At 37.0% G+C, this 25,872-nt stretch overlaps 1 protein-coding gene across 11 annotated transcripts in view; it reads right to left on the bottom strand.

The window, feature by feature from the left end:
* The window catches only part of LOC123672359 (glutamate receptor ionotropic, kainate 2-like), a 528,220-nt gene that overhangs the window by 454,770 nt on the left and 47,578 nt on the right, over nt 1-25,872 (bottom strand). For 10 of the 11 annotated variants that reach the window (XM_045606439.1, XM_045606445.1, XM_045606449.1 and 7 more), the window contains one exon: nt 20,674-20,802. The exons of the other annotated variant lie outside the window; for it this stretch is intronic. In XM_045606439.1, the coding sequence (XP_045462395.1) occupies nt 20,674-20,761 (88 nt within the window). In that variant the 5' untranslated portion in view covers nt 20,762-20,802. The remainder of the gene's footprint in view (nt 1-20,673; nt 20,803-25,872) is intronic. 11 annotated transcript variants of the gene reach the window in all.

Genomic DNA, 25,872 nt, shown 5'->3' with positions numbered 1-25,872 from the left:
CACACCTTCAAGGTCTGCCTCACGGATTCTGGGGGAGGCAAAAATTCCCAATATAACAACACAGCAAGAACAACTTTGTTCGTTGCTGCATTCAACATACGAACAATACAATCTAACAACAGATTAGAAGAATTGGAGGAGGAATTATCGTGGATAAAATGGGACATAATAGGCTTACGCGAAACAAGAAGACCGGAACAACAAACAGGCTTCACACTTAAGTCTGGCCATTTTCTGTACTTGAAAAATAACGCCTCCAAGATCGTCCATGGATGGACGACATTAGAGAGACTGCGAGTCGTAACTGGTATAGAATAGCTAGGGATAGAGAAGAGTGGAAAAAATAAGGGGAGGCCTATGTCCAGGAGTGGATTCTGAAAGGCTGCTAAAGAAGAAGAAGAAGACACCGGCGATTTTGAGACTCGAAATTTTTCCCTTCCAATCGACATTACAAGTGAAGTATTTCGGAAAAGGAGAATTATTCTTGTCGGTGTCGTCGAAGTAGAAATATATTTTGCTAATTATTCTTGCCGGTGTCTTCGAAGTAGGAAGATATTTTTCTAGTTACTCCTGTCGGTGTCTTCGAGCTAGATATTTTCTGATAGTTATTGAGCGGATTGTTTTGTGGTTTTCCTGGAGTAGTATTTTAGAGTTAAATTTTTAGTTTACAATTTTCTTTTTGAACGTCGGTCGTTTAAGTGCAGTAATTTTATCTTTGTGAATTTGACACTTAGCTCGTGCGCGAAAAGAATTTGAGTTCGTGTGGTGAAGTGAGAAGTTCTTACGATTGGTAAGACCCGTTTCATTCCTGTCTGTATTACCGGTGACTTTCCTGTGTTCCATAGCTATTTTCCGAGTGTGATTTATTTATTTATTTCTTTGATCTTTCTTTGTAAAGTGGAGTTTGTCTGCCCGGTTCCTAATTGCAATCAACTCTTATTTGGAACTACCAGGCAAAACTCCTTATCTTGGGGAGAGGGGTCTCTTAATTCCGATCTCCGGATCACAGCAGCCTATTCGGCGAATTACCCTGTCCGGTCTGACTCGAGTCGTGAATTGGTGGATTCGCCGACAAATACACTGCTTGAAATTTAGTTTTTAGATCCGTCTTTCTCAAGTGGAATCTGTGTGTCGGGTCCCTCATTGCGAGCAACTCTTATTTGGAACTACCAGGCAAAACTCCTTATCTTGGGGAGAGAGGTCGCTAATCTCCAATCTCCGGATCACTGCGGCCTTTTCGGCGAATTACCCTGTCCGGTCTGACTCGAGTCGTGAATTGGTAGATGCGCCGAAGTATACCCTGAGCGAAATTTATTTCTTAGATCTTTCTTTCTCAAGTGGAGTTTGTCTGTCCGGTTCCTTATTGCGAGCAACTCTTATTTGTTAATACCAAGCAAGACTCCGTATCTTGGGGAGAGGGGTCGCTTAATTCTGATCTCCGGATCACAGCAGCCTTTTCGGCGAATTACCCTGTCCGGTCTGACTCGAGTCGTGAATTGGTGGATGCGCCGAAGTATACCCTGAGCGAAATTTATTTCTTAGATCATTCTCTCTCAGGTGAAGTTGGTCTGTCCGGTTCTTTATTGCGAGCAACTCTTATTTGGAACTATCAGGCAAAACTCCTTATCTTGGGGAGAGGGATCTCTCAACTCCGGATCACAGCAGCCTTTTCGGCGAATTACCTTGTCCGGTCTGACCCGAGTCGTGAATTGGTGGATGCGCCGACAAATACCCTGCTTGAAATTTATTTCTTAGATCCGTCTTCCCAAGTGGAATCTGTGTGTCAGGTCCCTCATTGCGAGCAACTCTCATTTGGGACCACCAGACAGAATTCTTCATCTTGTGGCGAGGGGTCACTTATTTCCGATTCACGGATCACCGTGGTCATTTCGGTGAGTCTCCCTGTGAAGTCTGACTTGAGATTTATTTTGGTGGATGCGCCGACGAATACCTTGATTGGGATTTATTCCTTAGATCCAACTTCCTCAAGTGGAGTCTGCGTGTCGGGTCCCTTTTATTGCATGCAACTCTCATTTGGGACCACTAGGCAGAACTCTTTATCTTGGGGAGAAGGGTCGTTTATTTTTGATCTCTGGATCACAGTCGCATTATCGACAGAGTATTTCGCCCTAATTCCCTTGATATCAATTTTGGTGGATGCGCCGATACAAGACCTCATTCGAATATATTGTTCAGGTTTGTTTCCTCGAATAAAGAGGTATCGAACCAGATCGTACGGAACACAGGATAGGTTGTCACATCTGACTTATTAGACTGCATTTCACACACCAATCTGCTTGCTTTTCACGCTTGTCCGCACTTAACCGTTTTTATTATTGCTCAATTTGCCTGCCCATTGCTTACTCATTTCTGCTGCTTGATATACGCCACCTGATCACCTCGCTCAGTTCTCGTTCCGTACCGTGTTTCATTGTAAATATTTGATTTTGGTGTTTAGTAGCCTCTTGCATTATTGTATATATAGGATAGTATTGTATATAATTGGGTGTTGTACATAAGGGAACGAATAGTGGTGAATATAGTGCGTTTCGTCAGAGTTTCTTTTATTTGTCTCAAAGACATTTACTGCCATTTAGTGAAAGAAATCACCACTGGTCAATCGTTTTTAGCTTAGATTGGATCGAACCCTTCTCCAACTGTTTAAAACCTAGGGTCGATAATAGTGAGCGACGTCAGGAATTCCGACCTCATAAAACCTATCGCAATTGGCGCCCGAGGTAATATAGAAGGGAAAAAGTATACAAACAACAATCCGAAGAAAGTCGTCGTCACAAATTGGCGCCCGAGCAGGGACCTGATTTTTTTTTGCTTTAGGACTGACAGAAGAGCCCTTCAGAGTATTTTTTTGTGTAGAATATTTTTCAGATGATAATGGAGGTGAACAGACTGAGAGCGGAAGAGTTGAGATGGGTGCTGGAGGCTCGTGGCCGTAGAGCCGGCAGAACCGTACAGGAAAACCGAAAGGAACTGAGGAAGGTATTGACACAGGAGGTACAGTCCTGTACCATGGAAAGAGATACCGAGGAAGAACTGAACGATGCCAGTCGAATCCTGAGAAGCTGGGTGGAACATGTTCAAGCTTTTGACGAGGATAACACCGCGAATGAGGAGCCGCGTATCAGGAGTAGACTCATACACCTACACAACCGTCTCAGCCTGGTGAGACCGACTACGATGGAGGAGCAGGCCAAGGCCGACGACCTGTCTGAGTTATGGAAACAAACAGACGAGATGCTGAGAGACGCCTTGGTCTTGGCCAGAGCTAAAGTTACCCGGAACTGGTTGGGGGATGTTTCAGAAAACCCTGAGCACCCTGAGCTGAGTGAAGCGGCTCAACCTGATAGAGAAGTAAGTCTCATCTCCTTCGAGGATCCTCCACTGGATGACCAACAAGCCACCGGTGCTGATAACGGAAGCACCTTCAGGAGAGGCCAGACGCAGATTTTGCTCTCGGAAAATAGCGAGGGAGGTTTCTCATTGAATTTCTTCCGGCGGTTACACAACAGGGCTTGTGAATCCGTCTGTCGACGATTGAACTTCACTAGTCCCTGAAAGACAGTAAAACGTCTGGACCGCTTATGCAGGGAAATAGGCCGGTGGTGGCTGAGTCGGCTCGGAGAATTTCGTTCCAATTTTTGGGATACGAGGATTCGAGAGATACCGAAGAGGATATAGCCCACACGACGGCTACAGGAGGTCAAGCTGATCTAGGCAGATCAGATAGTTTGGAGCGAGGCAGAACAGGACAGGACAACAGGACTGGAAGTGATAGATCGTTCAATCAGCCATCCGTACCTGTTTATAAGTGTAATGTACAATTTGATGGATCAACAAGCGTTAACGCATTCCTGCAGGAGGTCGAACAGCTAGCCGAAACTCGCAAGGTTACCCGACAGTACCTCTCTGAATCTATCTTCGAGTTACTGCGGAAGGATGCCAGGGATTGGTATATTCCCAGGGGAGGTACATTCAGATGTTGGGAAGACTTTAAGGAGCAACTGCGTGAAGGTTTTCTCCCCCTCGACTACGAGGAAACGCTTCTAGGGGAAATGAGGAAACGAACTCAGGGGGGGGGGGGCGAAAAACTGTTGATGTTTGTCACAAGGATGCTGAACCTGTTCCTGAAGTTGACCACAAAACGACCTCCTGAAGAAGAGCAGGTGAATATGATCAGGAAGCGTCTGTTGTCGGCCCTGCAGAAGGCGCTGGCTTTTCAAGAAATCAACAATTATGCCCAGCTGTTGTCCAAGAAAAAGGTGTTTGAATTGGTCCAGTGGCACGCGAACCTATATACTCCACCTCCAGTCCACAAAGGTCTAATCGATGACCCACACCAGGTATATGAAAGACCTCGCCGAAAACTTCCACAGACCTTGACCGTCGAGTCTCCACCATCCAAAAGGCCGGAAGAAATGAAGCCACCGGAAAATGTACCAAAGTCGACACCTGAGGCCCGGAAGGAAACACCAAACAAACCTTACTTCATCAGTTAGAGTCAAACCTGGAGACCCACCACCCCGTGATGCGAAGGTCGTTCGGTTCGAAGATACCAGGCTCCGAGAACTTCAATGCTGGCGTTGTGGTAAGGTTGGACACCTGAGAAGGGAGTGTCAATCAACGCCGAGGCTGTTTTGTTCCCGATGTGGGAAGCAAGGCGTGATGTCCAGGGATTGCCTTTGTTCGGAAAACTAGAGCGGAACTGCCTTGCGGGGAAGAGACAGTTCCGTTCCATGGCATCCCCAATCAGGCAGACAGCGTACAGGCAGGATAACCGGCCAATAGTCGCTGTCCACATCGGAAAACAGTCCGTGACAGCCCTGCTAGACACTGGTACGTCTAAGTCCTTTTTGAGCAAAAAGGCGGCAGAGGCATGCAGGGGGATGAGAGTTTTTCCATCGGAGATCGCAGATATGGTGGCCACAGTGGGCGACGGAAGTTCAATCACCGTGAAAAAGATGTACGAGCCCATAATACGGTTTGGGGAGGAGGAAATCAAATCTTGACTTCATTTGGTCCCCCATCAACTGATGGATCTGATTCTGGGATTGGAGCTACTGGCTTCGCACGATTTCAAGATCGATTTCCGTACCTCGCAGTGCTTCCTCAAGGGCAAGTTGCTGCAGAGAGCCGTTTCGCCAATCTCCACGCCGTACAACTCATCGATCAGTTCCTTGCACCGATAGGAAACACGAATCGTTCAGAAGTTCCTGGAGAAGGAACTTGAAGGTTCCCAAGGACCAAGGATGTCCCAACTGAAGATTAAACCGAAAAAGTCTAGACACCGTCCGAATAAGCCCAAGATGCAGATAATCGAGGAACAGGTATATGTTGTTAAGAACACGAACCGATGCCCGTGGTATACCAAGAAATACCAGGAGGTCTTGAAGAATCCTGCGGAATTTCCAGATTTCCAGATACAAGAGGGAAGGTTATATAGATATTTTTGGAGCGCCGACGACTTCACGGGAACACAGATGGGAACGTCGTGAAAACTATGCATCCCGACCGAGGATCGGCAGTCGATACTGCGGGAGAACCATGATCAGCCGGTGGCTGGTCACTTGGAAGTCGCAAAGACCATATCTCGAGTGGCCCAAAGCTACTATTGACCTGAGATGTTTCGTGAAGGAGCTCAATACGTTCGAAGGTGCAAGCAATGCCAGAGGTACAAGGTTTGCCAGCAAAAATCCCCAGGGAAAATGCAACCCTGCCACATCACCGAACCGTGACATACTCTCTGCACGGATCTAATAGGCCCATTACCTCGTTCCAAAAGGGGTAAATCTTTCCTCGTGATGTTCCAGGAGATAGCTCAACGTCAGCATTTATGCTCCTAGGAGAGTTCGCTTAGAAATAGGAATGTTAGATTCATTGTTAATTATACTTTCAAAAAAAACTTTTAAAAAAGTGATTTAAAAGAGGAACAAAATAATTATATACATAATACGTTTCATAATCTCAATGGATCTCACACCTAAAAGGTTTAATACAGTATTTTCCTAATTAATATGAATTAAAAACAAGATCGGTCCTAAAACCGAACCTTGAGGTATTCCTAATGTGATATTCTTCAAAGCTGACTCTTTTCCACCTACTGAGACTTTTTGGCTTCTATCGGAAAGATAAGATTGGAGCAGTTTTATACTGCTCTCCATAAAACCATAATACTTGAGCTTAGTCAGAAGAATCAGCGGTGAGACAAAGTCGAATGCTCTGCTCAAATCTAACAATGATACCAACGTATAATCACCCCTTTCAAAACCTTGCATATTATAACTGATTAATTTCAAAATGGCCGAAGTTATTTTTTCTGTAGCCAAATTGGCAGTTAGAAAATAGTTGTTATGTTCAAAATATGACTTTATCTGAATGTTCAGAGCTTTTTCAAATATTTAAGAGAATAGAGGCAACACTGAAATAGGCCTGTAATTTGACATATCATCCTTATTGCCATCTTTTAATAAGGGCACCACCCTAGCCACCTTGAGGTCAGCGGGAAAAATTCCATTTTTAATACATCTATTTATAATTTTTATGAGAGGTATAAGAATAGTATTTATATTGCGTTTCAAAATCTTAAAAGAAAGTCCATAAATATCCTTTGATGTAGAATTCTTCGAAGAGTTGATTATATTTCTAACATCACTATAAGATATTTCCTCAAAATTGAATTTAGTAGATACTCAATTTTTTGTGTTCAAGATTAACATAGTTAGAGCTCGGAATATCTTTCACTCTGTTGAGTGCCACGTTAGAAAAATAGGTATTGAATTCATCAGGTAGAATGGATGATGTTGTAGGTACTTTATTATTTCTATAGTTATTAATAATTGTCCAACCTGCTCGAACTTTATTGTAAGAATTTTTCAAAAAATTTTCCGTGGCCATGTTTTCAGCAGATGCTAAAGAATCATGATATTTTTTTCTGAATCGATTTCTCAAATTCTTTATTTCTAACTGTTTGAAATCGCGATACAGTTCATCAAAAAAATGCAAGTGATTTCTCATATTTTTCGAATCCTCCGTGAACCAATTAATGCCCAGCTTATTATTTTCACCAGTTCTGATCAACCTCTCAGGAAAAGAGAAATTGAAGACATTCATGAAGAACTGATGAAACATGTGAAAACATTGATTTAGATCATCTGCAAAATCGATAAAATCCCAGTTCATATCAGACAATATTTCATGCATTCTATTGAATCCTATCTGTGTGAGAGGCCTACATTTTTTAAAGTTGGTCTCATTGAAAGTACGGGGAAGTTCCACTATTAATCTTTGACCCCTATGATCCGAAAAGTCCAAATCGATTATTTTCGTCTCATAACATCTAAAATTGAAATTTATGAAAATGTTATCTATACAATTTTAGCCTCTAGTCGGCCCATATATTGTCTGCTTGAAACCGAAAGTCAACAACAAACATAAAAGATCACCAGACTCTTTCGTATCACCGAAGTTCACATTAAAATCACCTGTAATGTATATGTATACAATTGTATACATATGTATACAATTCTTCCTCAACGTAGATAGAATGTTCAAATTTTTCTCAAGATCATTCAGAAACACTGAAAGATCTCCTGATGGCGAACGATAAAGAACAACTACGTTTACATCATAAGCAGGTAAATAAGATGCAGTGATCTCGATATCTTTCTCTATACATACCAAATTTTTTATAAGTGTACTATTTTCACTTAATGCTTTTTTACATAACACCATAACTCCACCTCTTATGTAATTAGTTCTGGAGAAGAAAGATACAGTGTTCCATCCTTTCAAATTGAAAACTGACGACTCCATTTCGTCAAGCCAATGTTCACTCACACACAAAATGTCACAATCACTCAGCATAAATGATTCCAGGTGGTTGGATTTATTTCGAAACCCTTGGGCGTTCAAATGCACTATTCTTAATTTTTCATCTCCGCTTGTTGGTCCTATTAGGTTGTTAGGCTGGGTGACCTCTGACGCTTTTGAAAAAAACCGTGAAATATATGCTCCTTTCGGCCAAATGTTAGGGCTCATAGCCTTTTCCAAGTTAACTAAATCGATCGTCACCTTAAATGAGCTATAATATTCTGGATATTTAGATACCCTGAACGGAATTTATTTTTTAGATCTTTCTTTCTCAAGTGGAGTCGGTCTGTCGGGTTCCTTATTGCCAGCAACTCTTCTTTGGAACCACCAGGCAGAACTCCTTATCTTGGGGAGAGGGGTCGCTGAATTCCGATCTCCGGATCACAGCAGCCTTTTCGGCGACTTACCCGGTCCGGTCTGACTCGAGTCGTGAATTGGTGGATGCGCCGACAAATACCCTGCTTGAAACTTATTTCTTAGATCCGTTTTTTCTCAAGTGGAGTCTGTGTGTCGGGTCCCTTATTGCGAGCAACTCTTATTTGTGACCACCAGGCAGAACTCTTTATCTTGGGGAGAGGGGTCGTTTATTTTTATCTTCGGATCACAGTCTCATTTTCGACAGAGTATTTTGCCCTGATTCCCTTGATATCCATTTTGGCGGATGCGCCGATACAAGACCTGATTCAAATTTGTTGTTCAGGCTTGTTTTCTCGAATAAAAAGGTATCAAACCAGACCGTACGGAACACAGGATAGGTTGTCACATCTGACTTATCCGACTGCATTTCACACGCCAATCTGCATGCTTTCTATGCTTGTCCGCACTTCACCGTTTTTATTATTGCTCAATGTGCCTGCTCACTGCTTACTCATTTCTGCTGCTTGATATACGCCACCTGCTCTCCTCGCTTAGTTCTCGTTCCGTACCGTGTTTCATTGTAAATATTTGCATTTGGTTTTTAGTAGCCTTTTGCATTATTGTATATATAGGATAGTATTGTATATAATTGGGTGCAGTACATAAGGGAACGAATAGTGTTCAATATAGTGTATTTCGTCAGAGTGTCTTTTATTTGTCTCAAAGACATTTACTGCCATTTAGTGAAAGAAATCACCACTGGTCAATCGCTCTTACCTTAGATTGAATGGAACCCTTCTCCAACTGTTTAAAAGCTACCCAGGGTCGATAATAGTGAGCGACGTAAGGAATTGCGACCTTATAAAACCTATCGCAATTGGCACCCGAGGTATTATAGGAGGGAAAAAGTATACAACCAACAATCCGAAAAAAGTCGTCGTCACAATACATGTATTACCAAATTCTGGGAGATAGAACAAATTCCAGAAAAACAGTTTTACTCAGTCGAAGATAAAAAATGCGAATCTTTCTTCAAAGAAACGACAACTCGGGATTCAACTGGTAGATTTATAGTTCACTTCCGTTCAGAAATTCTAGACCATATTTAGGCGACACCTATACTCAGGCACTTCGCAGATTTCATTTACTCGAAAAACGTTTAATCCTTCCTTATATTTGTCTTATTCAGATTTTATGAGAGAGTATCTTAAAAATGGTCATATGTCTGTAGTCACTTCCAAACATATCTCTATTGTGTAATTAAAACTGAGAGTGTAAGCACTAAACTTCAGGTAGTATGGGATGGGTCAGCGAAAGGTTCAAAAGGTGTAAGTTAGAATGATACATTACTTTCAGGTCCAAAATTCCAATTAGATATTTTTTCGTTACTTTTACTGTTTCGTTTTGTTGCTTTGGTTTTTGTAGGTGACATAAAAAAATGTTAAGACAAATTTTGATCACCCCTTCTGATCGAAATTTCCAAAGAATTCTATGGCGATTTGATCCTTACGATCCTCTTTCAGAATTTACATTAAATACAGTCACTTCCGAATTGAATTGTAGCCTATATTTAGCAATGCGAACTGTACAGGAACTGGCACGCATAGAAAGAAAAAACTTTTCACAAGCTAGTAAATTACTAGAGAATAAAATTCATATTGACCATGTATTGGTAGGTGCATCATCTGATTCAGAGGCTCTTTCGTTACAGAAAGATCTCATTAATCTGCTCAGTCGCGTAGGTTTTCTATCGAGGAAGTGGGCGAGTTATTCCCCTGCCTTACTTTCTTCTGTTCGACAATCTGATTGTCAGATTCCTTTATCCTTTGATAAGGACGAACCACCTTTTTCAAAGGTTCTCGGTCTTCAGTGGTATCCTTCTCTCGATGATTTTTCGTATTCTTGTCAAGATTCTTCGAAAGACCTCACAAAACGAGGTATTCTCTCCAATATAGGTCGAATTTTCGACCCTTTAGGCTTTCTATCCCCCATTCTGTTAAAGGCGAAGTATATTATGCAATGCATTTGGTCCTTAGAAAAAGATTGGAATGAAATTCTTCCCGAGTCTATACCAAATGCATGGAACCAATTAAAATTGCAACTTCCGGAACTATTTTTAATAAGTCTTCCAAGAAGAATTATTCTTGATAGCTTCGAGAGGTGTGAGTTACATAGTTTTTCTACGCTTCAACAATAGGTTATACATCATTAATTTACCTGAGAGTGGTGAAAGGTGATTCTATAAGTGTTTTTCTTCTTTGTTCTACAGGAAAAGATGCGCCTCTAAAAACTCTTACTCTTCCTAAGCTCGAGCTAACTGCTGCAAAGCTTTTAGCAGATTTGGTCAAATTCGTAACTGATACTTTTTCAGGTCGACTTCTTTTCAATCAAATTACCTGCTGAACTGATACACAGGTAGTACTTTCGTGGCTCAATGATTCACTAAGTCGTTGGAAAACCTTTGTAGCCTATTGGGTGCATCATATACAGGAATTAGTTAATAACGATTCCTGGATGTATATTCCATCTTCGTTAAATGCTGCCGATTGCGCATCTCATGGAATGAGCCCATCACAATTAATTTCATTCAAAATATGGTGGAATGGTCCAGAATTCCTTTCATTGTCAAAAAAAACAATGCCCAATTTTTCCCACTGAGAGTATGAAAGTTCATAATGAAGTTGTTTCATCTGAGGAAAAAGGAATATCTCTATATACCTACTGAGATTCCTATAAACGATTTAGATATTCTTTTGAATGAATTTTCGTTTCTTGAGAAAATACAGAGAGTTTTAAGTTGCGATTTTCAAAACTTTCAAAACAGCCCTCTAAGAAACAAACAGTCATAAACACAGTTCGTGAGATGGATGAAGCATTGACGTGTTTAATAAAGCATACCCAAAATTAGGTTTTTTCTGATATAATAGAAATAATAAATAAAAATAGATTATTGCCGAAACCAATACGAAAACTATCTATTTTTCTTGATTCACTGGGGTTTCTCAGGGTGAGCGGCCGTCTCAAAATATCCGAAAATTTTTCATATTCAGCAAAACACCCACTTTTACTTCCTAGTTCTCACAGACTTACGACTTTAATTGTTGAATCTGTTCACAGACAAAATTTCAATCCTGGTTTAAAGTCCTTACATAATTTACTTATTCAAAAATATTGGATACTATCAGCTCGCCGAGTGATAAGAAAGACAGTCTCCAATTGTTTTCGATGTTTTCGTGTGCGTCCATAACCCTAACCCTACCAACCTCCAGATATGGCTGATCTTCCAAGTTTTAGAATTTCAAAACTACAACCATTTTCACATGAAGCTATTGATTTTTGCGGAACTTTCTTAGTTTCAATGAATCGCATGAGAGGAGCCTTTTATTTCAAATCGTACATTTGTATTTTCGTTTGTACTGCAACTAATGCCATTCATCTTGAATTAACTCAAGAGCTTTCCACAGCTTTATTGCGGCATTTCGCAGATTTATTTCTAGGCGTGGTATGATTCAAGCTTGTTACACCGATAATGGTCGGAATTTTGTTGGAGCTCAAAATGAATTTCTGCAATTAGCTGAAAAAACTTCTCAAGCTCTAACTTTTGAGTGGCATTTCAGCCCTCCAACGGGCGCTCATTTTAACGGTCTTGTTGAAGCAGGCGTGAAAATGGTAAAGTCCCATTTACTAAGAGTAGTAGGTGATCACAGATTATCCTACGAAGAATTTACAATCTTGATCTGTTAGATTGAGGCCATTCTTAATTCGAGACAAGTATGTTCACAGAGTTCAGATCCTAATGATTTGATTCCGCTTACACCCGGGCTTTTTTTAACTTTAGAACCCCTGAACTCAGCTATTCTAGATACTAATATTTCTCATTTAAAATTAAGTCGACTGTCCAGATGCCAAATCATACAAAAAATGCAGCGGAATTTTTGGAACAGATATTTTTCTGAATATATAAAAACGCTGCGTTTCAAATGGGCTAAACCAGCCAAAGAAATAGGGGTGGATGACCTCGTTTCAATTAAAAATGATGTCGTTTCACCACTAAAATGGCCACTTGGTCGTATTGTGGGATTATTCTCTGGGAAATATGGACACAATAGAGTGGTTGCAGTTAAAACAGCTAACGGTATTTTCCGTAGACCAGTAGTAAAACTCTGTCCACTTCCAAAAACTGACTGAATCTTATTATATGATTCATGTCAAAAAATTGTTTTTTTCTATTTTTTTCTCTCACTAAGTGAGAATTCAAAAATTTAATTTTTGAAAAATTTAAGATTAATGGTGACTTACGTGGTAATCTCCAAATTGCAGGTTATCATTAATTTTTCTTTCTTTTTTTCTGTTTTCCCATGAGGGTTTTGGTGGGCGGCTATGTGCAATATTTCATTGTTTTGTTCATTTTATTATTCATATGCACCACGTTTCTCGAGAGGCACTGTGCGCAAGTGAGGATAGGTACTTTTGAACATATTGTTAGACAGTTGATTGATGATATTCGGTGTATTTGAATCTCATATATAGGTTTCCTTCTTTTTCGCTATTTTCGCTAATTTTCAAGTGTTCAAGCTACAAAATTTCTTTTTCATTTAACAAGACTATTGGTGTTGGTGTTGAAGTTCCAGATAAGAGGGGTTCCCCAAGCAGAGGAGAATTAGTATCAAGGGTAAGTGCAACTAAAGGGTTGTGGTGCATTTTCTAGTGTTAGCTAAGATTCTTCTTCTTCATACAGTCCACTATATTTTCATTTGAGTGCTAACATAATGCAAAATGTTGTTCTTTTAGGTACTGCAAGGACAATGAGAAAATTCGTAGCAAGCGACGGACAGTTCCAAGGATCGCGTGTAAGGGGACCAGAAATTCGACGAGACCTAGGGGGACCACAAGGACCGGACACGACCGAGCTCTTCCCTTCTGATATTTTAAATATCTGGGATTGAATGAATGTTCCTCTTAGCGGGGAGTGAGGAGCCGACGGCGAGGAGATATCCTACTAAAGTCGAATAATAATAATGATATTTATTGAACCTGATTCGCGTTACAGCTGTGCTTGAGATTAAACGTGTGCTTATCAACGAGTTCAATTATCTCTCCAACACTCATCTGTTTCAACGTATGTAAACAAATTATTTTTATTCATAAAATTCGGTGAAAAATTATTTCACTGAAATTGTTAAAATACAATAAAGTTGTCCCCCGGACAACTAAAAAATAAAATATGAGCCAGTCTCAGCCTACAGCAGAAACGAAAAAAATGGACCATTTTTGGCAAACAGTCAAAAAACGAAAACGTTCATGCATCTCACCAGAGATTATCGAAAATCCGTCAACCAGTACGCAAAATAGATTTCAGTATCTCAATAATGATTCAAATGATATGAATACAGCCGAAACATCTGAAGGAATCTCCAAACCACCACTAATTTTTATACATGGTGTCACAAATTATTACGAAATGAATAAAATACTATCTAGTGCCATAGCCAACGAACAGTACTATTCAAAAACTTTGTCTAATAATATCGTTAAGATAAATGTAAATGTGCCGGAAACATACAGAAGTTTAGTTCGATTTTTAAAAGAGCAAGATAGGATAGAGCTTATAGAATTGTTATCCGACATTTACATTCCACCGTACCCACTGATGAAATCAAACAGGAAATTGAAAAAACAGGCCACGAAGTAAGAAATATTATGAATATTAGAGACATAATATCGAAACTGACCCAAACAAAATTCCTGATATATTATATTATTATATTATATCCTACAACAACCAGAACATTTGATAGCTGCATCAAATTATGTAACAGAAATGATCCAGAAAGCGGCCTGGAAAAGTACACCGCCTACGACATGAAAAAATACTTTCGAAGCAGAAATACCTTTAGAAATCAGAGAATTATTGAAAGAGAAAAGGAGAGCGAGAAAGAGATGGCAAAGATCCCGTAATCCCATCGACAAAACTATATGCAATCAGTACTCTAGAAAACTTCATAAAATACTCCAGGAACATTTTAACTCAAAATTTGAAAATCATCTCCAGCAGATTGATGATAACAACGATTATAACATCTGGAAGGCTACAAAGAAGCTAAAGAGACCCACAATAAGAAAACCGCCTATCAAAACACTGAACGGTGATTGGGCAAAGTCAGATGAGGAAAAAGCGAACACTTTTGCTGCACATCTTCAACAAGTTTTCTCCCCAGATCATCCACAATCGAGCAATATTGAAGAAGAAATAGAATCATTTTTGGATGTTGCCTGCCAAATGCCTCTTCTCATCAAACCATTTACCTCTAGAGAAGTATGGCAAGAAATCAAAAAACTAAAAAACAAAAAAGCATCAGGATACGATCTTATTACTGCATAAATTTTGAAAAAACTGCCAAAAGAAGTAATATCTCTCCTTACAAAAATTTTCAACAGAATGATGAGCCTATCATATTTTCCCACTATATGGGAATATGCTGAAATAATAATGATACATAAAGTGAATAAACCCGAAAATGATGTGAAATCTTATAGACCCATAAGTCTGTTACCTGTAATTGGAAAACTATTCGAAAAACTAATACTGAAACGACTGAAAAGTGATATAAACTTGCATGACATAATACCAGACCACCAACTAGGATTAAGACAAAACCATTCAACAGCACATCAAATTCATAGCATAGTTAACACCATTTCCACTAGTATCGAAGAAAACAAATTCTGCTCAGCTGTATTTTTAGACTCGTCTCGGGCATTCGATAAGGTGTGGCATAAAGGTCTCCTGTATAAACTGAAGAAGCTACTTCCACAACCTTACTTCGTTATGTTTAAATCCTATTCAACTAATCGACATTTTGCGGTCAAATACGAAGGAGCGATATCACCTCCACTTCAAATCAGATGAGGAGTTCCTCAAGGAAGCATACTTGGACCAGTCATATACCTCATTTACACATCTGACTTACCAACACGTCCCAACAGCGCGATAGCTACCTATGCAGATGATGTAGCAGTACTGTCAACTCACGAGAATGCTGAAACAGCTTCGGAATATCTTCAGCAACTCCTGAATCAACTAGAAGGTTGGTATGTAAAATGGCGTCTCAAAATAAATGAAACTAAATCAGTACATGTTACATTTACTAACGAAAGAAGCCTATGTCCTCCGGTCAAAATAAACAACGAAGAAATTCCAATCAGTACTGAGGCGAAATATCTTGGCATACATCTAGACCAACGTCTGAACTGGAGGAAACATATTCAAGCAAAGAAACAGATCAATCTGAAAATCCACAGCATGTACTGGCTCATAGGTAGGAAGTCAAAATTATCCCTTAAGAATAAAATACTAATATATAAGGCAATAATCAAACCAATTTGGACCTACGGCATTCAATTTTGGGGTTGCGCAAAACCATCAAACAAAAACATTATCCAAAGAACTCAATCAAAAATATTTCGCACTTTAACAGACGCACCTTGGTACGTCTCCAATCTCACCATACACAATGATCTGGGAATACCATTCATCGAAGAAGAAATCAGAAACCGTTTCAACAAATATCAGTAAAACCTACAGGGCCACGAAAACAACCTAATAAATCAGCTAGTTGAAAGTCCTGCGATGTACCCAGCTAGGGTAGGTTCGGTCAATCGTTATACAGTTGAAGGAATGGTTAATTAATACTCTCCAGACTCATCAAAGGGTATTTACTTCTTACTGCACACTGTACTGATCACAGATGAAAACTCACATGATGTAATTCAAAAATGTGAGCATCAAAATGAATGAATTACGGACTACTATTGAATAAGATCATTCTTACTACTTTATGTATCTAGCGACATGATATATATTTACTATTTATATTGTATATTCACAACAACCTTGCGAGTTGATAAATACAACACGATCGACAAGGGTAAACATAGTAAATATATTTATATTTTAAGATGGTGTTTGGTTATACGGACCTTGTCGTCTCAAGTATGAAAATATACAGGTTCTTCATACTGATACATACTACACCTTCCCCTTTTTTGAGAGAAAAAAATTTTCTATACAAATATAAAAATTTTTTTTTTACTTATCTATAGCTTAATATCTATATATACATAATACGTTTCATAATCTCAATGGATCTTACATCTAAAAGGTTTAATACAGTATTTTCCTAATTAAAAATTACATCAGTCTCTTAATTCTAGCACTGTTCAGTAATTATTACTTGCTATGAGAAATACGGTTTCACTCTGTTCTTGTGTACTTCTTTGAGTTTGTTCTTGTCCGTTTTCACTATAATGTTCGGGTTTCGCACTTCAACTATTTCGTAGGGACCGTTAAATAGGGGGTCAAGTTTATTGTCAATGTTCTTATTATTCAAGAGCACCTTATCTCCTACTTTATAGTTTAATTCATTACATTTTTTGTCGAAAATCTCTTTTCTTTTCAATTTTGCCTTCACCAAGTTTTCTCTAGCATCATTCCATGCCGTTTGCAACCTATATTTTAGTTCAAGAGGATAGTTATCGAAATTGTAGATTGGATCTACTTGGCTGTTTAAATTTTGAGGAAATCTACTAGGTTTTCCGAAAACTAATTCGTAAGAAGTATAGAAGCATATTTGACTTAATTCTCTGTCTTCGATTCGCGTTACATCTCTCATTATTTTAATCTTTAGGTATGTTCCTAGAATTTCATTCTTATAATTTGTCAACATATTCAAAAATTCTTTATTACTAGCTAGCTTTATGAGGTACAATTCTAATCTATTATTTTCTGCGCATAATTTTTCCAGTTTCCTCAACGATGTACCTAAGTCGTACGCTGATCGGATGTTCTGGTTAAGGAAAATAATTTGTGAATTCACATTATATATTAAATTTTCATTGTAATCCTCTGAATGTTGATTTTTCAAATTATGAAATTATTTTTCTGAAAGTGGTCTCAACTCAACACTTTTTGTTGGACGTTTTAATACTTCGACAACAACAGGGTGATCAATCCTTTTGCCATCGGAGGCATTGGTCTCATGTTATGTAGAACCATAGTATAAGGAATTCCTTATACTATGGTAGAACCTACTCCATTTTGACGTTCTTCCGAATCTATTTTAATACGCGATAAGGCATCTGCTGTAAAATTTTCTGAATATTTTACATAATGAACCGTGAAGTCATATTCTTCTAAAACCAAAAGGATTTTGATTAATCTACTAGAAGGATTAGTCATATTGAAGACATATTATTATTGTTTTATTGATTTTGTTATTGTTTTTGAAATGATTGATGAACTGGCGACCGCGACCTTGCCCGTGATTATTTTTCGCTGCATTGTAATTCTGCTTGCTGCGGTCACGACCTCGATTTGAATGGTCAAAATTTCCTTTCGCTAAGCATTTTCCGAGATTTTGAAAGTGAATTTGTAAGACTTGTTTGGTGAGGTTTGCTTTGAGAAAATTTGGATCCGACTTGACAATTCCATTTAATTCATTAAATTTATATTTTAACTTGACTAATACTTTTTATCTCGTATTCAATATGCCATATTGAGCTGGGGAGGGGTTGCTGCTGCTCACTTAAGAAAGTTAGAAACGATACAGAAACGAATTCTGAAAATTATGTATGGAAAAGAACCAACCTTCCCTAGCAATTTACTTTTTTCACTAGCAAAAATATGCGATGTAAGACAAACATTTCTTTATAACATATTTACACATATACACAAAAACAAATATTTTTTGAATAATATTGATCATGAACATTTCACTAGGCAAAAAAAGAACATCACGTAAAAACATCTCTGAGTAGTACAAAAATCGGACAACGAAATATATCTTACCTCATTCCAAAAATTTTCAATTTTCTGCCCTCTGAACAAAAAATAAATATAATAAATATAAACTCTCGTTACATGTTGAAAAAAAAATTAAAAAACTACGTGCTTAACTTGAATAGAGATCTAGTTCGATGTCTGATCGACTAACAGACTTTTTTCGATGTTTATGTTGTTGTTCTATCGTATGAATCAATATATAAAATGTCAACTCGATTATGTAAATCCACAAATTATTTAAAAATTTTGTTTGTTGTTAGATTTTTTTTCTCGTAGTTGTATCTAAAATAGGTTAAATGTCAAGTATTGTAGATATCATATACATAATATATAAGAAATACTGTAAATTTAACTGTGCAAAACCCACGCGCAACTTTAGTTTTAGTGGGATTTCAATGTTTATTTACATCTCAACTATTCTTTTGTTATCTATGTAAAACATTTTTTTGGTGAATAAACTTATTATTATTATTATTATTTGTTTTCGAATGACCTATAGGACACTTGCATATTATTTAGTGAAAAAAATCAAGCAGTCTCTCACCCTTATCATTTCTCGGTTCCTCTCTGAATGGTCCCATCACTTATGCATGCATCTTGTTTTTTCTACTCACTCCAACTCAAATAATTACTGTTCCCTTCGTAAGTGATCATTGTTCCCAAAATGTCTATTTATTTTTGTGGTGTAGTCTTCATTGGGGGCGGTTATAGACTACTATAATTATTATCATCTTAATTCCGTCGTCCTTAATTTTCAGCAATAATATTTGTATATAATATCAATATTGCCATCCATTTACTTTATCAGATATTCCGTCATTTATTAAGCATCCTACTACTGCTTTTGCCATAATACTACTCCACTATAGATGAATAGATGGTCTTTTCTCATTTTTATTGATCCTCTTTTTTATTTTGTCTGCGTTATTGTCGAAACTGCCAGTCCCATCCCTTCAAATTCAGCCTCCAGATCGTCTCCTTTCCCGTGTAAACTTCTTAAATTCCAAGTCCCTTTCTTCTAGATATCCTTTGTATTAAATTCTTTAGATTTACCTTCATTTTGTCCTTTTTCTTGATTGATCGTCATTTTTGTTTTATTTCAATTTCAATTTTTGTTTCTGAATTTTTGGCTTAGACTTTTTTTTTCCCTGGTTTTCATTTCACTTGTATTCCTCGTTGTCTATATTTAGCTTTCGGAAACCTTCCTTGGCATTCTTCCTCTTTTTCTCTTCTCTTTTGGAAATGATCTTGGTTTATTTGTATGTTTCTTTGTTCCCTTATCATATCATCGTGTATTTGTATTACTTCCTCTGCGAAGTTCCTCAGCTCAATTTTATTTTTCATTACCTACATTATTTGAGTTGCATTCTTCAATTCGATGAGGTATGTTTTGGCTCCTATTTTCCTGGTGTTTTTACACTGAGGTTCTATCTCAATTCTTTCTGGGAAAAAATTCTTCATTTCGCCGTTTGATGCTTCTTCTTGGGTGTTGATCATAATTAGACCGCTAACCACTATATTATTCCTTCCTTTTCTTCTATCTATGCTCTCAAATTTATAATTTATACATCTTAATATCAGGTTTAAAATTTTCATTTACTTTCTTGATGTCTTAATGTTCTTCTTTGAACTTTTTTATCTCTTCCTGAAAACTATGCGGATCCTCTCTTATCTCTCTCATCTCCTGCATCATAGTCTGCATCATTTCTATCGTTTTATCTAGGTTATCGTCGAGGGTACCTGATCTTGCTTTTTGTGGTGTTTGAAATATTCTTTTATTTTTGAAAAGATTCCATCTCCGTTGTGATCCCTTCTTCTCTCTGCTTCATCTCTTGTAAATTCTCCTTTATTCCCCATTCTGATATCCTTCTTCAATTTCAGAAAACAACCTAGTCCGACTCTGTCTCGCAATCCGATGTCAAGATCACTTATCGACATTTTTATGCATCACAGCAGATGACTCTTCTTAAAATGTTGGATTACTACTTCAGAAATAATTGTTATTTCTTGATTTCCTAGTTGAATTTGGCTTCAAACAATTGTTCAAGATTAGTCTTAACCAATGTATCCAAATACCTACACAAAAATTATGAAAAAAAAATTCCGCGCTCGTAATTTTCGAATTTATCGAGTTCAATTATCTAGCTCCGAATGATCGTACAATGTCTCAAATGTGCGAAACACAATTCAAAATATATAGTTCTTCAATCTATAAATGATACAATTTTGAAACATAAATACAATTAAACTTCTATTTGTACGATTCGAACATCCATGTACGAAACAATATGATCCACCGTCCAAATACCAAATAATTTAACCGAGAATGATTTCAGATATTGGTTGACGTCACTGATGAGGATGTTTAGTAGTTTCTGAATTCACTAATTTTTTAACTGATTTGACCGATTGAAACCATTATTTGAACTGGCCTGTAAGATATTCGACCAGAGGACTACGCATTAGAAGTTAATTTACTTTTAAACGACTGTACCGACGTCATCTCTCCCAAAATATTTCGGATTCGGATCCTGTCAGAATAGTTAGAAAATTCATGCTTAATAATAAAATATATTTTTTTTACGACATACCTATTTTTACTACAGGGGGTAGTGAGAAGACAAAGAAAGTTGTGAACCCTATGATGGTCACCAGCACTCTTAAAACAAAATTGTTCATGTTTCTATCAATTTGGTAGTCTGCAACATTCTGCCGAATTCCTGGAAACAATTATCTAATATTTATTGATGTACACTGAGGGAAATTTTTACATCGAAAATGTACTTCAATTGATGAATCATTTCGGGCATATGAACAAGTCAATATTAAATCAATTTTGTACGGGATGAACAGGGTGGGCAAATTTCGATGTTTTAGCACTACAACTTTCAAACCAGATGATATAGACAAAATCTGATACCCCATTCTCGGTCTTTTTTTCTGAGAAACTAACAAGGGTAGTATTCATTTTTGGCCACCTTCTTTTGTTCTCGAGTTATAAGCGAAAATTGGAAAAATGGCGATATCGAAAAACATTTATATCTCCGCTAATAATGATGATAGAGCTCTGAAATTAAAACATTATGGAGTCACTTTCCAGTTGCGTGCTCGTATTTTCAAAAGGGTTTTCAATTACGAAGCTATGACCCAAAGTTATGTTTTTTCAAATAGGAACACTAGATTCTTCTGCCATTTTCTGAAAGCTTAATTTTTCCTGATTTCAAAAATATAGAACATCGTATGATTCGAATCAATATAAATGATAGAAAATGGCCAAAAACCTCTTTTCACCTAAGAGTCTCAATATTTCTATGGTTTCAACTGTTGATGAACACAGAAAAATTGAGCTTTCTATAACAAGAGCATTCCGAGCAGTGTCCTTTCGTCAATCTGATTATTTCTGTGCTTTTCACTTATTTCTACAAAATTCGAATCTAGATATGTTTTTTAAATTTTTTATCCAAAAATTGATTTGGAAATAACGGAGAAACCACAAGATCGAATTTTTCGATCGAAAGAGTTGTATTGAGATGCATGTATCAGAAGATTATTCACACAGGTCTCCAGAATCAATACGCACAAGTACCAATCCATTTTAAACAGTATGTGAACTCAACAATTTGATTACGAAGGGACAAACAAGAAATAATATTTAACCTAATAATAAAAACAATTGAACAATGCACAGTCAACACCTCTTCTCGATATTTCAATAGATGAAAATTTGAAACTGTGTTCAAGCTATCTTAGAAACTTTTTCCAAGTTCGTTTATCTTTTCAAAACTATTTGTATTAAATAAATATAGATTCGAATTTTGTTGAAATAAGTGGAAAGTATAGAAATAATCAGATTGACGGAAGGAGACTGCTCTTGTTATAGAAAGATCAATTTTTATGTGCTCATCAACAGTTGAATCCATAGAAATATTGAGACTCTTAAGTGAAAAAAGGTTTTTGACCATTTGCTGTTATTTATTTAATTGTGAATCACCGATGCTATATATTTTTGAAATCAGAAAACATTAAGCTTTCAGAAAATGGCACGAAAATCTAGTGTTCCCAATTGAAAAAACATAACTTTGGGTCATATCTTCGTAATTAAAAACCCTTTTGAAAATACGAGCACGACTTATGTTTTTTGGTCCAGCAAGATTGTTTTTAAAAACTTTAATATTACAATTGAAATTACCAGTGAATTCTACGATAGAATTTTATTGAAATCAAATACAAGTGTTCGTATTAGATGTTTATTACAGACTAAGATAAGATAAAGCGTCCGTGTCGCTGGTAAGAGTTGCGGACTTAGCCATCTTCCACGAAACGGGCCATCTTCCACGAAGCGGTCAGGTTACACATGTCTTCTCTTCCTTAGTCTGCTTATTTTGTTGCTATGGTCTTAGAACGAGATATATAACTCCTCCATCCTCAGAGTGTCGTCTACGGGATGATGAATGTCCTTGGGCTGTTGGTGTCTTCAGCTGGGGTGGATCTATTGGTAGCCCTTCGATTGCACAAATTTAGTCTTGTCAATTTTTTCACAATAAAATAGAAACATAATGGGATAATTAGTAAATAGATGATAATGATCCAATATTTTGTTGATTTTGTTTCTTGAAATTTTGGTATTAGGGGTTTTATCTGCTGCTGTTGTTTTTGAAGTTCATGTACTTTGTCTAAGCGAATTTTGTGTAGATGTATCCTGGTGTATTGGGGTGTAGAGTTCTTCAATTCTGAAATTATTTGTGGCAGGAACATTGGTTGATTCTTAATCATATGTTTATCATTTCTGTATCGATTGTTTTCAGTTTCGAATAGGCATCCGGAGGGAATGTCTACTAAGAAGGTACCTTTCAGAGTAGCAAAATCGGTTCTTTAACAGGTTGTTAGAATTTTCATTTCTTTTGGTGCTACTACAATGTATTTCGAGTTGTCTACTTGTTCGATGAAACTTTCTGATAATGATATAGGGATGTGTTGACAATCCTTGTAGGTATCTTGGAGTTGCAGTAATTGGAATGTGCAATCTGAATGTTTCGTACCATCGGTGAGTTTGTTTTGGGTACAATAGTATCCTGGGTGCAAATCTATGCATGGTGTTGGAGTGTATTGAAAATACTTCTCGTTCATTGTCAGATATGAGTTGGCAGGAATTATGGTTGTATTTTTTTTTGTTGGTATCGAATAAAGGTGGTAATGTGAAAATTTTGTGGGATATATTATTGGAAAATATAGGATGAAAACAATTCTGTTGCCAGAAATATATGCATCTACGTCTATAACATTATAATATTTGTGAATCTCTGCTTTCTCAACGAAAAGGAGGTTTTCTGGTTTATTATGTTTTAGAACGAATTTCGTAATCGTGTGTAGCTCTGATGGTTTTATTATGCTATGGTGAAGTATTCTTTGCTTTGCAAAGTTTATAGCGTTTTCGATATCATTAAGTAATTGCAATATTATATTTAAACATACATTTATTTGATCTAAGACGTTTCTTGCTTGGAGGTAGTTAAAGAAGTTGAAATTTAGTTCTTTTAATTGGAATACTGTCTGAGAAAGTGCAGATTTAATTTCTTCCTGATTTTGTTTTAAGAATGAAACTGTATTATTGAAATTTTTGATTATTTCGGTGGTTATTGAAATTTCGGTATTTAATTTAGTGACAATCTCCTGTTGGTTATTTTTTAAATCGTCAAGAATTTGGTCGTAGTGAACTGCATCATTTGCATCTAAATTGCCTGAAATGCCTTTAATTACTGTGCCTAAACCGTTAATGAGACCACGTCTGACTCTTGTTTTCGGAAAAATTATGTTTAATTTTTGTTCTGCCATGTTTAATTGGTAACTCAAAGCTCTGTCGAAATTTTGCAATTCGAAATAATATGGGTTCTTTTTATTATTTAGAATTGTTTCAGTAATTTTGTCGAAATGACTTCTTATCATATCCAACTCAGTGTGTATGGGTAGGAGATTGTAATAGTGGATGAAATTGTGGGATTTCAATTTTACTTTGGCGTTGCCTAGGTCAATTGGAAGAATTCCTGGGTTGTCTTTGAGGTTAGTTATTGTTATCTTCTGATCTGCTGTCGTCGCTATTGCGATTAGGCTCGTCCTGTAAAGATTCATTTTGTTTAGTCTTTGGTCTTCTTAAGTTCTGTTTGTGGAGGGTTTTTCGATGGGTCGTGATTTTAATTTTTCTGTTTTGGATTACTTGATCTTTTGATAACTTTGGTGTTAGTTTATTTCGATTGTTAGATGTAATTTTGCGATAAATTGTAGTTCCGGGTTTGTATGTCAATGGTTCGTGTCGTTTTTCGTTGTGTTTCTCGATTGTAGCTTGTTTTTTCTTGGCCAAATTTTCATTTAGGTTTTTGTATATTTCGAGTGTTTTATCACGATGATTTTCGATGTAGTTGTTTATGAATTTTTCGTTGATATCAATATTAAGGGGGTCTTTTGTGTTTAAGTGTCCGTTGATTACGTCTATTGGTTTCTGCTTTGTCGCGGAATGAATAGAGTTGTTGTAACTTAATATAGCGTAGGGCATTTGGTTTAGAATGTTGGTTGAATTTTTGTCTTTTTCTTTTATGATACGAAGTAGTTCTATTAAAGTTGAATGAAGTCTTTCGATTGATCCGTTTGATTGACTATTGTTCACAGTAATGTAATGGGGATGAATTTGATGGAGTTTTAAAAATTCTTGAACAACCGAATTTTTCAATTCGCTTCCGTTATCCATTACAATGGTAGTCGGTGCTCCATGATGGGTCATAAAAGTCAATAGAGATCGGACAACTTCAATACCTGATAGGGAAATTAATGGATATGCTTGTGCGTATTTGGCAAATGTATCTATCAATGTAAGGAATTTTTGTCCTTGTGTCTGGAAAGTATCGATGTGGATTATTTCAAAAGGTTTGATTGGGGTCGGTGTTAGCATTAATTTTTGTTTTGGAGGGTTTCTGTCGTATTTATTGACTTGGCAAATATCGCAAAAATTTATGTAGTTACTTACGTCGGTTTTGATTCCTGGCCAATAATATGTTTGTTTTATACGGTTTTCTGTTTCTAATATTCCTCTATGATTGGTTTTTGTTTCATGGAGAAATTTAATGAGTTCTTGTTGTCTTTCTTTATCTTCTACATCTTTTAAAACGGTATTACATTTGATCAATTTGAATGCAGAATTTTTGAATGTATTTCTCAAGAATTCGCAAATTTTTGGTACATACTCATCATTTTTGAAATTTATCGCATATATTGTGTTTGGTTTTATGTAATTTTTGAATAATTTTATGGTATCACTTTCTAAGTTGTTCACGGAGAGTTGACAATAAATTCTACGCTTTGTTGAAAAGAGATTTTCTATTTTTGTTTTTGCTGGTGAGTGGTAAACGAAATCTAGGATAATTTGATGTTTAAAAATGTTAAGTGCTTTTTCTGTTATTGGGATTCCTTGTATTGGTTCTTCAGAACTTGAATGAACTGTATCGTCATCGTCGGAATCTGGAGGATTGTCTGATGGGTGAGATGGGCTTGCCGTCGCATCCTCCCCTTCGAGAGGTCGAGATACCGATGGACCTGCTTCGGGTTCCGGTATTTCGTTAACATTCGGTGTTTCGATTACGTTCGCTAACATAGAAAAATTGTCGTTGTCTTTATCATTATCGTTCGATTTTGAGAATGATTCATTAAATTTTTGCATATATTCAAAAAGTTCTTTATTGTGTAGTTCGACTCGAGAAAGTGCGTCAGCATTACTGTTTGAGCTGCCTTTCTTGTATAGAATT

This window comes from Harmonia axyridis, chromosome 2 (genome assembly GCF_914767665.1).
Source record: "Harmonia axyridis chromosome 2, icHarAxyr1.1, whole genome shotgun sequence".
NCBI classification, from domain to species: domain Eukaryota; kingdom Metazoa; phylum Arthropoda; class Insecta; order Coleoptera; family Coccinellidae; genus Harmonia; species Harmonia axyridis.
This window is presented reverse-complemented; position numbering and strand designations above follow the sequence as displayed.